Here is a 17,068-nt window from a genome sequence, read left to right on the forward strand (position 1 = left end):
TTTGTTGTCATGCCCACATCAACAGGTGCCGGGTGTCAATTTGCCCATCAGCCAGCTGACCTATTTCTTCTCTGCAATCCTCATCAGCGGTGTGATACATGAAGTCGGCCATGGGGTGGCAGCTATTCGGTAATTTCTGTTCTGCTTTTCTGCTACTCTGACAACAAAGCCAAATATTCCAGAGCAGTTACGTAGCCGTGAATGTTGTTAGCACTGCTTTGTTTTATCTAGAGAGTCTGTTTAGTCTGTAATTCATAGCTTCCTTAGATTTGAAGTTTGGAAGGATGTACAATTAGGGATACAGTTTTAATACAGTGTCTATTATACAGATCATGCAAAGGGACTTCGGCTTTGCAAATATAGCATCAGGTTTAAAACAGTTTTGTTTTTTTTAAGTGGGCCTGTTTTTTACACAGCAGTTTCATTTCTGTGCTTGTGGCACTTGAACTCATGTGCTATTGCACGGTGATACTTTAAAATAGATTTTTAATTGATTTGTTTAAATATAGCTCATGAAATAAGATATGAACAGGTTGAAGCAATAACTTGGTCAGATGTGATTTGTCCCTGTTAACCTCAGTGATTTATTTGCTTTGATCAAAAAGTATATTTTTAATGTCCTTAACTATGATGATTACTTCACAAAAATTATTTGACAGGTTAGTCATTACTGTTAAATGCCACTTTAGCATAAGAAGGTGAAGCAGTGATTACTGGGACTGATGATCAGGTGTCCTCCACATTTCTCCTGGGCAGCATCATTATCTCTTCTTTGAGCATAAAGCCCTAAGTTGTTTCTCTGATTTTCCTGAGTGTAGGGAAATAACTGCATTTTAACCCATATACTACTTTTTTTGTAACCCCAAAGGTTCTCACTCAAAGGGTTAGTTTGGGACCCTCTGTGTTTCAGACCCTCTGCTTGTCTTTCAGCTTTCTTCCCTAAAATATTCACAGGGAATTTTCTGTGGAGGATGAACCTTTTGCTTATCCCATCACGGGAAGAAACAACAAAATTTTCTTTCTACTGCATGTTGCTGGCAGACTGCAGAGAAGCTTGGAGTTACTACAGAGCTCTTTTTAAGCAGAAAGGAAGAATAATTCTTGTATCTTAATGGTGTGGTATCTTTATTCAAGGTCTAGAGGAAAGGCTTTGAACGTTTAATTTTCGGTTATATTTTCATAAAAAAATTTTTTTTCCATGTATTTCCAGAGGAGAAATTGGTTGGTCCAATGTACATTGGCAGCCAATGTGGCTGCTGCTGTTTTCTGCTTGGCTTTTTTACTCTCCTTCTGGCACATGTTGGGTCTGTAGTGCTATTACTGTAAATTCTCAGGGTTTCAACTTCACTAAAAAGCTGTGCTGTGGGGAAATTTTATTATTCTGGCAAGTCACTTAGCATTCCTGAAATCTGATACACTTTTGCTAACTTCAGTTCTAGAAAGCATTAGCTGTGAACTAGAAGAGCTTAAATATTTGAGCCTTAGCTTATTCAAGGCTTGTACCAAACAAGTCTTTCTCTTCCTCCCTGTGTATCTTCTACCCAAGTCAGGAAATCCTGAATAGGCATTAAACTGCCTATTATTAATTGGTAGCATGGGATGAGTTAACTCCACAGTATTAGTGTGAGACATAATTCTGAATAATTTTGTATAATTTTTTGTCTTCTTTTGGTGTATATGCACATTAAATAGATAAATGTAAATAAGGAAAAGGTTAGACCCAGTACATTGTCTCAGTAAAGATATAGGATTAGCTGGTCTGTGCCTGGTTTGTCTTGGAACATGATTTTGCCATGCCTCTCTTAAGTCCCTTGTACAATTTCTAGCTTCAAAAAATCATGATGTGTTCGGTCCAAAAAATTCCATTTGAAAGTAATTGCAAAACCCTTGGAAAAAAATATTATCTGTATAATAGTGTCAGCTACTAATATATTTAAATAGAATCATGGAGTGTTAAGGTTTGGAAGGGCATTAGCATTTGTCCTTTTAATCTCTTGACTTGTTTTCATTTTTTCAGATGAATTTCCCTCATTTTTGTTAGTTTACAAAGTACTCTAAGGTCCATTTAGGAGAAACAGAATTAAAAATTCTGGAACTGTGGAAGTATTTCTTTAAAAGGAAAGCAATCGATTCTTGTAAATATTTTTACATAGATGAGTTTGAAACTGCTTCCTACAGGCTGCCATTTTTTTACTTAAAAGAACAATTACTCCAAATGTTGAAATATATGTTAACATGGAAGTTATGTAGGTTTTTAAAAAGTATTTTATGTGTCACTGTTACCAGGAGACAGAAAAGAAGTTGAATGTACCCTTTATGTTTTTACCAAACTTAAAAATGTATAGTGCTTAGAAGTGGCAACTGCTGCAGAAAACATCCTTTGGTTTAATTATCTTTCAATTGCTGATAGTATAAAAAGATAATGTAGTTTTATAATTAAAATTTAGTCATTCTTGTTGTCAAAAACTGTGTGCTTTGTAGAATCTCTTAGTTTTTCTTTTGTTTGTTTGTGGTTCGGTTACTCCACTTCACTTTTCTTCTTTTTAAGAGAACAAGTACGATTTAATGGATTTGGAATTTTTATCTTCATTGTCTATCCTGGAGCATTTGTTGACCTCTTCACAACTCACTTGCAGTTGATATCTCCTGTTCAGCAGTTAAGGATATTTTGTGCAGGTAATAGTTGGTGGTTTTTTACTAAGTCTTTGCTTAGCACCATTCCAAGGCATCATTGTGAATCTTTGATTAAGTATGTAAGGTTTAGAATGAATAAGTACCAAAGCTTCTCTTTACCTGACAGTGATCCTTCTGTTCTGAACCTGCATTGGCATCTCGGAGAATTATTTGATCATTACTGTCCTTATTGAGCTGCTTTCTAGAGATTTCAGTTTCTAGGATAGTAAATGAGTGCTAATTTCATGTCTTGAGAAAAATTATTCTATTCTAGATCCAATTCAGAATAGTTAGGCATAAGAAATTCCGGTTGTGTGGTTGGGGAAAAACTGTGGTTTTTGATGTTCCTCTCATTAGAAAGAGCTTTTGCACTAGATGCAGAAGTTCCTCTGTCTTTTTTGTTTCTTGTTTGGGATGTTTCTGCACATTTTAGGGCCTAAGTAGCAAAACCTTGGAGCACAGAAGCTGGGAAATACTGAACCAGGATGGTGCTATGAGAAAAACGATTTCCTGTCAACACAGGTCAACATCCTTGATCAATTCACTACTGTTTTCTGCAATAGGAGCAATCTCTTTTTCAATAGTATTGTGAGTGATTTTCACTGACCTGAGAGTTGTGTTATTGTACAGGTCACTGTGTTTTGATGTTGCCATCAGGAAGAAATAAAGGTTAAAACACAAACATCCAAAGAGAGTTGTACCTTATGGCTCCAGATAACCACCAGATGTTTTTGAATTGATGTTTTTTTGAAGTTTCTGGCTACTGGGAAGTAGAGCCTGATTGCTGTGAAAAGTCAAACTGAGACTGTGTTGTTCTGCCTGAACACTGTTCTGTTCTGCCACTTGTATGATTATTTCTAGAGACAAGGTGGCTCCCAAAGAACTGAAATAGAGATAAAAAAGTTATCATCTTGGTTCAGTTCTTGATACTGATGTTTTATCTGTTGCATGCTAGCAGCCAGCCTGTTGTAATGTTTAGTTATTAATGTTGTTTCTTGAATATTGTATCTAAAACATCATATAGAGGGTGAACATACAGAAGCCTTTTGCAAGCACTTTTCAAGCTTTCTTAAATCACGTAAATAATTACAAATGTTAGGTAATTATTCCAAATACCCGAATCAACAAAAATCATTCACTACAATAGGCTAACTTTTAGTAAATAATTACAAATGTTAGGTAAGTAAATATAGCTGTATTCCAAATACCCGAATCAACAAAAATCATTCACTACAATAGGCTAACTTTTAGGAAGCCCTGTTTCTCAAATTAATCTGTTTCCATTTCCATCTGCTGGGAAGAGAACTGAAAGAAAAGGCATACTGAATTTCAAAATAGTTTGCTTACATAGATTTCTGAGGCATTACCTAGAAAAATAGAATTCTGAGCTGTAATAGAAAATAATTGCTTGCATATTTTGATGACAAGCAAACATCTGTAATAATTTTTCATGTTTCTCAGGAAACCTGAGATAGGGGATTACAAGAGCAAACATGTTGCAAGACTGGTCAGCGTGAATGGCTTGCTTTCAGTTAGGTATAACAAATAAATGCATTTTTTCACAGTTTATGATAGATACGTTTCAAAACTAGGATGTTTGATAATGATAAAATGCAACATTCAGTAAACAACCAATTTCTTATATTTGTCAGAACAGCTGAATGAACCTATTCCTGGTGTTCAGAAATTTGAATTTAGGGAGACATGCTCTCAGTTTTGTATGGCAGCTAAGTAACAGAGCTAGACTAGAGGCCAGTACCAAATATTCTTTTTGTAGTCCAGCTATAGTCCGGAGATTAAAAAATATCTTTTTTGTACAGCAGATGGCATCATACGTTCAGGAATAGGAAATGAGTGTTCTTGTAAAACTTGTGATATTTATAGCATAATTCCAGGCCTATTAGATAGATGAAAAGGGATTCTGTGCAGCACCTTCTTGTAATTAGTTCAAATACTTGTACTACTTTCTGAGATAATTTTTAATGCATTTCATCTTGTCTTTAACAGGAGTTAAATGTTTTTGGTTTTCTTTTTTAATTAATTAGTAGTTAAATTATTTTAAGGTGTTTTAGGGTTGTGTAAAGTGTATCTTCTCAAATGTAAGGAGTTAGGTGTCCAAGGATGAGGCTGTTTCAGCAAGATGAATTTAAGGCAAACTGAGCAGTGTGCCTCTGTATTAAAAATTAATTAGTAGTGAAATTATTTTAAGGTGTTTTAGGGTTGTGTAAAGTGTATCTTCTCAAATGTAAGGAGTTAGGTGTCCAAGGATGAGGCTGTTTCAGCAAGATGAATTTAAGGCAAACTGAGCAGTGTGCCTCTGCATGTATTCTGATTTGGAGCATGTTTATTTTTCTGTGGATCATCTTGGATGAGTTTGAAACCATTCTATTTTAGACTTCCTGCTGTGTTCCACACAGCAAATGGTGTCAATTTTGGTAGCAAGGCCCTTTTTTATCTAGCTGTTTGAAAGTATTCCTTGTCACTCTCGAGCAGTCCCATCACCTCTTTTTTATTATTATTATTTTAAGGGTTGGGATTTTTTTCAGTTTACTCTGTGTAGCAGCCACACTGTTGAAAAGAATTTTGTTTCCATTTTACATTTTTGTCTTTTGTTAAGCTGTTAAGCTGAAAAAATATTTTTTAGATAAAAATGTTAAAACAATAAAGTTAAAATATTTGCTCACTACTTCTGGATTTGTTGCAAATAGATGTGTGTATGTGAGATAAGGAGAACTGATTACAAAAACATTTCCTCTATCTGAGTGCCTTTCCATGAGATACAATTAAAACTACAGAAAAAAATTACTTTAAGAAGCATGTACCAGTGGAAATGGCAATTTACTTCAAGGACTCCAAAAATGTCTCTCATTTCTGCAGCATTAGAAATGTGAAAGATGAGGTGAGATGTGGAGATAGACAGGGGAGATAAGTCTGCCCTATGCTATGATTTCTGTGTTATATACACAGCAGTTTAATACATTTGTAAATATATTTGAATTCCTGTGCTGTAACTGCACTGTAAGTATAGAATTGAATCAAAGTGCTCACAACAGAATGAAGCACTGTTAGAAGGAAATGAAGACTCTTCAACACTGAAATGCTTTCCTGCATTGTTCATACAAAACTGTTTGTCTGGGAACACAAACTAAATGAGAAAATTTGTGTAGTCCTGAATGTGGAAAGCCACAAAGCTTTGATGATGAACACCAGCTGTGTCTTATGATAGTGGCTCATTGCTTCTTATGGAGAAACACATACTATAAAGATGGCAATTGCAAATATGTTCCCCAAAACAACATGTCAGGAAGTGCTGATTGTACAATTTATTTCTTGATGGGGTTTTAGGTCCATATTTTCTTGTAGAAGAAACCTTTTTTTTCAAATAATTTCCTAAATTTGTTTGGCACATATACATGTAATAATTTTAATTTAAATTATGTAGGTTACCATCACAAATACTGAATTGCAAGTAAATTTCAGACATCTTGCTCTCTACAACGTACAGAATTTATTCAAAAATAAGCCCATTTATTGAGATTATTAATTTCAACAATTTATTTTGGTAGAAGGTAATACATAATATATTTCATTCCCCTGGTTTTTTTTTTTTTTTTTTGTTTGTTTGTTTGTTTGTTTGGGTTTTTTTTAATATTTATGATTGAAGACAACTCTTTAGATAGAAACTGTATTTTAATAATTGATTCAGAAGCCCAGTTTCTCTTCTGGTTACACTACCCTCTCATACTTAGAAAAGTAGTGGTACATGAAATCTTAATCTGTAGATTAAGGTAGAATGACACCTTAGAAATGGACTTACTGCTCTCCTGTCTTTTTTGCTAGTATAATTCTCAGGGGCTTAGAGGTTCTCTAAAATTCCCGTACAAAGTGGCATCCTAGAAGCTAAAGTTTATAATCTATGTACTCTTCTTCTATGCCTGTGTTCACAAATTAACTTTTCATTTATTCTTGCAGTAATAATTTCAGGAAAGTTGATGAGAAGGCAGCTGTAGGATCATTTAAAAAACAACTTTTTATTAGTGTTAATTTAGAAACTTCTTTTGCCTTCTTTTTAGGGGTGTGGCATAATTTTGTTCTTGGTGTTGCCAGTTTCATGGTGTTGTTTCTGCTGCCAGCCATTCTTTTCCCTTTCTATTACACGGGTGTTGGGGCACTTGTCACTGAGGTTGCAGAGGTAAGAAGGATATTTGCTGTTTCTATATTATATGCTTTGTGGTCTGAAATGTACCTGTATCTCATATTATCACAATCAGATTTTGTCAGTGCAGCCCTTTGCAGAATCTAATATACTGAACTTCTTGTTTGAAGTTTTCCTTTCAGTCTCATGTATCATAGTATTAGTAAACAAAGGAACACAGTGTGAATAATGATAGACTAATTAGCATACTATAAAACCGTTGAGACATTTGAGATGAGTTTGCAGGTTTATTTCTGTTTTTAACTGTTTTTCAGTATTGGCACAAAGCAAATCTGCTGGAAACTGTATTATCACTCCAGTTACTGCTATCGGTTTTCAATGTTAAATATTATTTTGAGCTGATTTCCTTGTTTGGTCAGCTGGAAGCGAAACAGAGATAGACTTCTGGGATTCTGGAAAGGAATGATTTTTTTTCTGACTTAATCAAATACAGCACAGTTGAACAGCAGAGCTGAAAGGATCCAATTTTTCTTGGACCTAAAAGTCAATTGATAAAACTCAGGAGAAAGTGACATTTATAATGCTTTATTACCTTTGAAAATATAGGTACACCTGCTTTCTTGAAAAGTTCAGGGTATTAATTTAAGTTACTTGAACTTAATGTGTTGTGGGTTTTCTTACCATTTTGACCTATATGAAAACAATTACTCAAATTTGAAGATGTGTCCAGGATACTTGAAGACTTCCCTTTCCCTCCCCTTCCTCCCCATTTTTTAGTGTCTTAACCTAAAGATTTCATAGTATTCAGTGAACTGTAAACTAATCCTTGTTTATCCTCCTGTAGTAATATGACTGACTTCACTGCTCTTCTCAGGATTCTCCTGCCAATGGACCTAGAGGTCTTTTTGTGGGAGACCTTGTCACTAACCTACAAGACTGCCCAGTTTATAATGTGGAAGATTGGAATTCCTGTCTGGGAGACATTGCAGAGAAGTCACAGGTCGGCTACTGTGTAAGTGTAGCCACCCTACAGCAGTTAAGCTTTCCAGCTAGAGGTATGACTTAAGGTGCTCTCCTATTATTTTGTATGTTAATTCATTTATATTTTAATTTAATCATGCCTTAAAGACTATTTTGGATTTAGAATTTGTTGTTGGGGTCAAATTTCTTGTAATTCAAATCTGCTGTCCTGTCTTAAGCAATTACCAATGTGCCATGCCGTTTTGTGAAATCTGAAAGGGAGGGAGGGCTAGATACAGGAATTTCTCTTGTCTTTCAGTCATCCTGTACAAATATCCTGTATGATCTGAATAATAAAATTTGCTTCTTCAGGATATTGCAGAACTTGGTTTTTAGCAGTAGTACAATTATCTCCTCTATGTTAAGTTCTGTAAAATGCATCAACTTAGTGGTCTTTGGCAGATGTAAATTTCACATTACCTCACAGCTTTGATCAGCATGACATTGCAAATTGTATGATTTAACCCAATGATATGCCTTATTATGGTCACTTCTTCAGCTGTGTCTCCCTTTAGGGTTTTACATCATTGCCCATAAACTCAGTTTTGTCTGGATTGCACATACTGCTTCTGTTTCCTTTTATACATTAGAGTGCTTGTTGCTGTAAGGGCTTATCCCCAAGAAACCAAAAAAAAAAAAAAAAAACCAAAACAAAAACTAGAACAATAAACAAGAATTGAGTAGAACAAAAAAGAGCAGTCAAGTTAAATTAGCTGAGCATCTTGTGATGTGCCCTGAAGCTCTCTAAAGTTTCTTTCATGCAAGAATTCATGGAAACTGAATTCCAGAGGTGAGGGGCTGCTGCTGAGAAAAGCTTGTAGGATACTACTCAGAGCTTTAAAATTGTCACTGCATTTTTCCATCATACTGGAAATAAACAGGAGGTTGGCAACTCGAGTGTCCCTGGTTTTGATGCACTCTAGAACTTTCACGAGGCTGAAAAAGTGGGTTTTTTTCTTCTTTTTTATTATGTAAAGAAAGTGATGTTATAGCTGGTACTGAGATAAATATTTAAACTGGAAACTAGTGGAGTATGGGTAAGAACCTGCTTTTAGAGGTCTGACAGTTTGGATTATGCCTCTGAAGAAGAGTGCAACTTTGGCCCATGCTTTCAGCTGGGCAGGGATGGCAAGAACCAATTCTCAGATGTAGGTATATATATCCTCAGATTCTGCTGTCCTCTGAAGTGCAATTTTGGAGTCATGGGTAATAAAACTGCATATTTTGCAGATGAACTAATCTATTTAGATTGGAATACTAGAGGCTTAGTGCTGGAGATTCAATATTGCTTCCAAGCCTGGTTGCTGTATTGTGTTAGCTGCCCATTGTCCCTATTGCTGCCTTCTAATCAGACCAGTCTGTCTGCATTTTCAGAGTCATAAGCCTCCAGCAGTGAGAAATATTCCTCTGAAATTAAATGAACTCTGTTTGGTCTTGAGCAGCTGTCATTTATCAAAATCTTGACAGTTCAGAACTTGACATAAATACAGAGTATTGATAAAAATGTGTATAGCAAATGGACTCCATCTAGTTGACTGTAAAACAAATGGAGAGTGAACTGAGTATTGAAGCTAGAGAGAAAACAATGCCCTAAGGAACTTCTTGAAATTAAAAAAAAAAAAGTGGTTTCAATGTAGATAAAACAAATGGAGAGTGAACTATCTGAGTATTGAAGCTAGAGAGAAAACAATGCCCTAAGGAACTTCTTGAAATTAAAAAAAAAAAAGTGGTTTCAATGTAGTTTATAAGAATACTAATTTCATGGTCATTTGCTATTCAAAAATATATGTGGTTTCTTAGCCTCAGGGTACTTGAAAAAAGGTTTGTACGGTACAGTGCTTGCACCTGTAAGCCCCAGGCATAAAGCTGCATGGCAGTGGATTGCAGGTTGCACAGTGATAAATCAGCAGCCAGTATCACAGGCTTGATCTGCCTGGGAAGGGACTGCAGTTGCTGTGGTACAGATCCTTACCATGACCATTCTTCTGCATCTGTGTGTGTTTAAGCTGGACAGCAAGTTAGGCTTAATTCATTTCAAGAGCATATGTACAAAGGTTCTTTACCAGACTAGTTAAATCGTGGTTTAAAGCATCATTTGTTCACTGCTGCAGCCTTCAAGGCTTGGAAGGCTTTCATGATGTGAAAAGTATGTTTTGAGTCTTGGCCATTTCCATAGCCAGCCAGTGAAATCAGTACAGCAGTAGCTCACAAAGTGAGCTGCCAAATATTAGTGCAGGTTAGGGGCAATGAATATAAAAGTGTTTTGCAACTTGTAGTACTCAAAATAATGCAGTGGTAGATCCCCAGTATCTCAAGAAGATTTATAAAGGTGAAAAAATCAGTATGTGATGTGACTGAAATCATGGGACATTCACATGGTAGTGGTGAAGCTTTACTTGTAGTTGTGACTGAGCCTCAGCTAGACTGTGAATTAGTGTAATTCCTGAAGGCTGCAGGATAATTAATAATAGTAATAATAGTTTTACTTCATTCAGAGACTATTTTTTTCAGCAAATAATATTGATTATTTGCTCTATGCCTATGTTCTTTAGTTTACAGAAGGCTTGATGGGACAGTTGAATGTTGTAGTAACAACAGCCTCACAGACATTTGCTTTTCATACAGCAATAAGTTGGACAGCCATCTGGTAAGTTACTTAAACTGGTAATTCTCTTTGGTAAATCTAATTTTTTTTAAATGAAATTAGTACTATTTACCCACACCTACACATACTATATATATGTATACACATGCCCACACCTATACAGCATACTCAAGTGTTTAAGAATATCTACAGTTTGTAATAAAGGTCTCTTTATTACAGGGAGTCACTGGAAGAATCATAAAAAATCTTAGACACCTCATTCCTTTAGGCAGAAAGATACCTCAGTCATTTTCAGTATTCTGGATGCACAGTACTGGTGAGAAAAAACAACTTTTGAGAAGAAGCTGAAATTTCTTATTTCGGTGTTTCAGTCTTCTAAAGTATTCAGCACTACAGGGAAAGCAAAGCCCTGAACTGTCTTGTCAGTTATTTTGTCTGAAGCCAGCAGTGTTGCTCCCTAAATTTAAATAAAAATATGCAGGAGAAGGTCCTAGAGATTGCCCAGTTTCTCAAAATAAGGGCCCATACTTGAATCTTTTTCACTATGTTGATTTTCTTGTCGCATAGAAACAAAGTTTCTCAGTAGGATTTTGCCTTACTCCCTTAGAAAAGGGTTTAGCAGCATTCCGTGTCTAAAGGGGCTACAAGAAAGCTGGGGAGAGACTTTTCGCAGGGTCATATAGTGATAGGACAAGAGGGAATGGCTTTAAACTGAAAGAGGGCAGTTTTAAATTAGACATTAGGAAGAAATTCTTTACTGTGAGGATGCTGAGCCACTGGCACAGGTTGCCCAGAGGAGGTGTGAATGCCCTGTCTCTGGAAATGTTCAAGGCCAGGCTGGATGGAGCTCTGAGCAACCTGGTCTAGGGGAAGGTGTCCCCTGCCCATGACTGGAGTTGGAATGGGATATCTTTAAGGTCTCTTCCAACCCAAGCCATTCTATGATTCTATGAAAATTCATCAGTGTTTTTTAAAATATGTGTTCCATACTGACAGTGATGGAATATTTCTGTTGGTTCTTTACAAGCAGAAGAACACATGAATGAACTGTGTAAACTTTTCTACACATAGCAGTTTATTATTTTTCTGACTCTAGTGATAAATACCCAAAGTGATTCAAACAATTTTTTCCAAATCTGCTATGTTTACAGTTTCTATAGTGGTAAACTTCCCACTCCAGGGTATTTAACCACTAAGAGCTGAACACATTCCAGCAGTTCATTTGAAATATGGCAGTGCCAGCAAGATTTGATAAATCACTATCCCATTGAACCTGGGCATTCTTAAGCTTGTAGTTGCTACTTATGAACAGGGAAGCAATAAAATAATCAGGAAGCTTGAGACCTTGTGACTTTCAAGTGTCCTTAGATTGGCTGTGAGTTTTGAACATTTTTTTTAAATGGTCTTTGCCATGCTATGCAGCAGTTTTTGAAAGAGTGTCTTCTCCCTCAGAGTAGAAGGAATTTGTATCAAGGCTAATGGTGAGGGTCTGACACTCATGCATTATGGGAAATGCAATGATCAGGCTGAGAAGGTAGAAATTACTTTTGCTTTTCCTCCTAGGGCAAATAGTAGATTATGATTCCTTGCTTCTATTTTTAGAACAAAAGGAAAAGTGTCACTGAGATTTTCTGAGAGACATGAAGGGGAAAACTAATTTCCTGTTCCCTTCTGCTGTACTGTCTTTGGCCCGTGGGGAGCAAGAAAGGTCTGGTCTGTCAGAGAGTGGAAGAGTGCTATAGACAGGAGCTGGGGCACAGCAGTGCATTGAGTCCTGTGTTCATCTGAGTTGAGAACAATTTCTTAGCTACCACACACCAGGTAGGTTTGTTGGTTTATTTGCTAAAACTTCATCTTGAACAGGTAAGTCACTAGGATGTTGATACAGGCTCTGTCCACTAGAAATCACTGACCTATGTCTAGATGCCATGATTTTCTGTTGTGCATATGTGTACTTTGCTAGAAATAGTTTGCTTTTATTTTGGTATATGTACATACCCTCTCTTCCACACTACAAAATATGGAATGACAGGTTGAATATGCATCAGGTAGAGATTCATCAGGATTTGGCAACAAGAAATCAGGGGAAAAAATCAGATTTTAGCTCTTCATGAGCTTATATCAGTGAGGCATTTCTTTGCTTAAAAAGGAATCTTTTGTTCCTTTCATTTTGATCTGCTGGAAAATAGCTTACCTTTCCCTTTCATGATGATTTTATATGCCCTTTGCAGCATGCCTGTCTGCCAGCACGAAAAGTTATTGAAACCAGCAAAGTTTGTCGATCCAACATGGACTGCCATAAGGACTTCGTTCCAAGCTTTTGTGTGACTCCTTCTTTGGAGAACCAAACAAGGCTAATCAGGGTAAAGCATCCACCCCATATTGACATGCTCTATGTGGGACACCCCATGCATCTTCAGTACACAGGTTGGTATTATTTATTTAAAGTTTAGCAAAAGCAATCTCTAATATGGTTTCCTTTGCCTGCCTGCTTAAACAAGGTCTTGGAGTGCTTCTTAGTTAATTTGTTTAAAGCAGAATCCATTTCTTGTTACAGCCAGTGGAGAGATACGGACTACTAAAATAAAATGTTCAGAGTGCAATGAGTTATGAAGGTAATAGAAACCATATGTGATATGAGATAGTTGTTTTTCCAGAAGACTATGAAAGGGCTATTTCTGGAACAGATCTTATTCAGGTTAGTCATAGGAACCAGGTGTCTGCATTTTCCTAGCACATAAATGTCTCAAAATGCTATTGTAAAATCTCTAGGGCACCTTGCTCCAGCACCTTGCCTGGAATATTAGCATGACTGCTTAAATCACACCTAATATCCAAGTATCTGTGACAGATTCCCATGACTAGTAAGCCACAAGTGTTATCACAACATAGTTTTTTCCTGATTTATTTTTTCATTTGACTATCCTAAATTAAGTAACATATAAAATTTTAGTTCCTTTCTTTGAAGTTCACTGTGACTCTCCTTTGAGCATCTTATATAAATAAAAAGTAATTCTGCTTCTGAAGTGAGTATGGAAAGAATGAACAAGTTCTTCAACATCCTACTTGATAACTTGAGTGGGATTGTGAAAATCAGCTGCAGATGGGCTTTAAGAAATTTGAAGTGTTAAATTACTATCCCTTCCTGTGAGGAGGGTATCTGTTCCTCACAGACAGCTGAAACTCTTGGGGTGATTTTATAAATACTACCTTGGAAGTATCTCCTTAGGAAGGCATTGTACTTTCCTGAATAAGCACTGGAATTAGGTACAAAAGAGTTTTAGAAACAGTGATGAAATCTGGTGGTATAAATCCATTAACATTCTTGGATACCATATTTTCAGTAAATCTATCAGTCTTTATTTTTCCATACTGGTAATTTGATACTCTGTGAGGAGTTACTTATTTCAACTTTTTTTTATAATATACTCTAATTTAAGCCCAAAATATGATCTCTTCATTTGTTACTTCTGGCCTTATGCCATTTAAGAGGAAAACATTTTTCACTTGTGTGTTACCAACACACACTGCTGTATCTGATGATATTTATTTCAAATGCAGCAACATATTTTAAGAATAGAGTTTTATAATTATTCAGAATTTCTTTTTGTGGTCTTTAACAATACAAACTGTTGGTACTGAAGAACAATTGATGTTGTTCCCTTTTCAATGCATTGGAGCAATGGAGTTTTCATTGGTGTTTCCCACTGTAGTAATTCTGCAGAAGAATTGAACCTGCCAGTTTTTCAGAAGTCAGAAAAGGATGTTATTGCTTTAAAGAGGTAGTTCTTCTTCAATAAGTTATTTTGTAAAAATACTGTTTGCATACACATGTAGGAGTAGAATTTTAAAGTGATTTGCTCTTGGAATTGTGCACTGAATGTACTCGTTTGAAATCAAAGTTTAATTTTATTACCAACTTTGCTGCAAATGTAATCTATGCTCTTATATTCCCTTTGGAAAAACACTAGACCAAAATGATAGGATGCTGGCTTGGGTAGCAGGCAATCTGCTGTAGAGAATCTGCCATTGTAGAGTTTCATTCCAGTGAAACAACTTCTAAATACTTCAGGCTTAGCATTGCACTGTACAGAACTGGCTGGGGCCAACAGGTTTGGTGTGGTTTTGGTTTTTTTTCCCCAAATGTGACTGATTAGAATGTGGTAACTGTTTTTTGCAGTTAAAAAAAGAAAATAATTTCTTCCTCTACTGTGTGAGCTTTGAAATAGGAATATGGTTTAATGAAATGCCTTGTTCTTTAGTGTGATTTTTCTGCCTGCAGGAAACATTACTTTTTATAGTGGTACTATTTTTAATGCACAGCATAATATGGGAGTTGTAGTACTAGTGTGTATGACAATACTTTCTCAAGAAATGTCACTAAAGCAATGTTTGAATAACATTCTAAAATTATGCATGCATTATTTTCTGCTTAGGCTGGTATTGTTGTCATGGTAGTCCTGATTTATGGAAAAGCAGTAATTATTTCATATTTTCATTTGGAGATAACTTCCAGATTACATATTTTTTTTAAAAAAAGTATATCTATGGTAGCTGCTTAGAAGAAATAGTATCTACAGCTTATTCCTATTATGTCTTTCTGTTGCCTCAAATTAAAATATCCTAGCAAAAATATTGTTGTTGATATGGAGGCTATATATACACCACATTTTTCCAGTATTTAAAAATAGCAAAACTTTAAAGAATTATAATCCTAAATGAACTTACAGGGATGGAGATTTGGCCAAAACTAAAACAGAAGGATGATTAGGAGTGCATGTTGTTTGGGACAGACATATTAATGCTTCTAATTAGTATTCTTTCTGTAAAAAGTATCTAATGTTATCCAATATGAATTCAGACTGTTGGTTCAATACACATGGTATTAAGTCTTTTAAACTCTTCCTATTGCAGGCCAGATATGTTCTAGAGTCCCTTCCACTGTTGGACAGTAAGGTTGAAATGGAGGGCCCTGTCAGTACTGACATGCAAATTTGCAGCATTTCTTCTTTATTTTGCATGAGGGGTTTTATTCCCTCATGTCATTTCTAATACTGCAATATTTTTGCTTCCTTCTCTGGCCCTTGTTGGTTGGGAAGAATCTGGTAACTAGGATTTATATTTGGAATTCACACTACTTGAGGAAATATCATATCCCTAAATGTTATTCTTACCCGTCACAGACCAAAAACTGTAAGATTTTCTTCACAAAAAGAAGATGGAACTTACCTAGAGATCATTTCCTGAAGCTTGACCAGTCTCCTACTTGTGTTGTATCCAAGTCTTTTAAAATAAAAAAAAAGGCACTTCCTGGCTTTGGGCATGTTTATGAGCAACAACAGCCATAATCCATGGTGAAGGTCTTTCTGGTACAGCCTGTTCTCTCAGTATTTCCATGCTTGTTTACCCTTATAACTGAGGATGGTCCTTCATTGCTTTTAACCCAGGTTTAAAGGATTACACACATATAGCTCTTCAGGAGACCACACAGAAATGTCTCATGCCGTGCTGTCTGTCTCCTCCATGGCCTTTCCCCCATGAGGAAGTTTTGAAAAGCTCTATGGTCAACCTAGTCTCCAAGTCACTTCCAAATAAAATTGTGTCTGTTGTGAATCTTTCTCAATATTTGCCAGCACCATCTAGCATGAGCCAACAAAAGAAATATTATTTCCAGGTCAAAGAATTGTTTAATTAGAGTGGGAAAACAATGACTGTTTTCTCTCACCCAGGCTCATTGCTGTTCACCTCTTCCCAGCAGTGTCTTTGAAGACAAGTCTGTAGAGCACAATTTCTGTAATTCTTTTGTTATTCTTCAGAGGACATTTGCCTACTACCATTACGTTTGACCCATTACAACCACAAAATTCATTGCTTAATATTACAGTCTCTAGAGCTCAGTCCAGCAACTTCCTGAAGAGTTTCTGTGTGTTTGGAGCTTGCTTCAGCAGCAAGGTTTGGAGTTTAGGTCCATGTCTAGTGGCTGTCAGTGACAACAGTTTATTGTAACGAAGAGGGAAGAAGAGCTATGATCCATCCTCAATGTAGGCATAATTTCAGGTTCAGGACGGTAGTGGCCATTAGGTTTTTGTCAAGAGGCAGTCAAGCTTTGAAACTACAGTGTTTTGCAGTGTGTGTCTCTTGAAACCTTTGAATACACTGGCTGTCTCAGCCATTCTGCTATTTTGGCTCATGAACAGGAGTTTTGATCAGATGTTCTGATACCAGCCTTCAACTTGACAAGTTATTTGCTTTGGATATCACTTGACCTGTGCATACAAACAAACTGGGTAATGCGAGGCTGGAGAGCAGCCCTGCAGGAAGACCTCTGAGTGTCTTGGTGAGTGGCAAGCTGAACATGAGCCAGCAGTGCCGTGGCAGCCAGGAGGGCCACCTGTGTCCTGGGGGCATCAGGGGCAGCATCGGCAGCTGGGCAAGGGAGGGGATTGTCCCACTGCTCTGCACTGGGGCAGCCTCACCTCAAGTGCTGGGGGCAGTTTTGGGCACCACAATATAAGAAAGATATAAAGCCATTAGAGCGCATCCAGAGGAGAGCTACAAAGATGGTGAAGGGTCTAGACAGGAAACGATTTGAGGAGCAGCTGGGGTCACTTGGC

General features: G+C 36.6%; 1 protein-coding gene across 3 annotated transcripts in view; it reads left to right on the top strand.

Moving 5' to 3' along the window:
• Positions 1-17,068, top strand: part of MBTPS2 (membrane bound transcription factor peptidase, site 2) — a 39,630-nt gene that overhangs the window by 11,002 nt on the left and 11,560 nt on the right. For all 3 annotated transcript variants that reach the window (XM_041399828.1, XM_041399829.1, XM_041399827.1), the window contains exons 4-9: positions 26-129; positions 2,549-2,676; positions 6,747-6,865; positions 7,704-7,884; positions 10,402-10,496; positions 12,686-12,881. In XM_041399828.1, the coding sequence (XP_041255762.1) occupies positions 26-129; positions 2,549-2,676; positions 6,747-6,865; positions 7,704-7,884; positions 10,402-10,496; positions 12,686-12,881 (823 nt within the window). The remainder of the gene's footprint in view (positions 1-25; positions 130-2,548; positions 2,677-6,746; positions 6,866-7,703; positions 7,885-10,401; positions 10,497-12,685; positions 12,882-17,068) is intronic.

The sequence above is a fragment of the Onychostruthus taczanowskii genome, unplaced genomic scaffold (assembly GCF_017590055.1).
Source record: "Onychostruthus taczanowskii isolate IOZ18803 unplaced genomic scaffold, ASM1759005v1 scaffold17, whole genome shotgun sequence".
NCBI classification, from domain to species: domain Eukaryota; kingdom Metazoa; phylum Chordata; class Aves; order Passeriformes; family Passeridae; genus Onychostruthus; species Onychostruthus taczanowskii.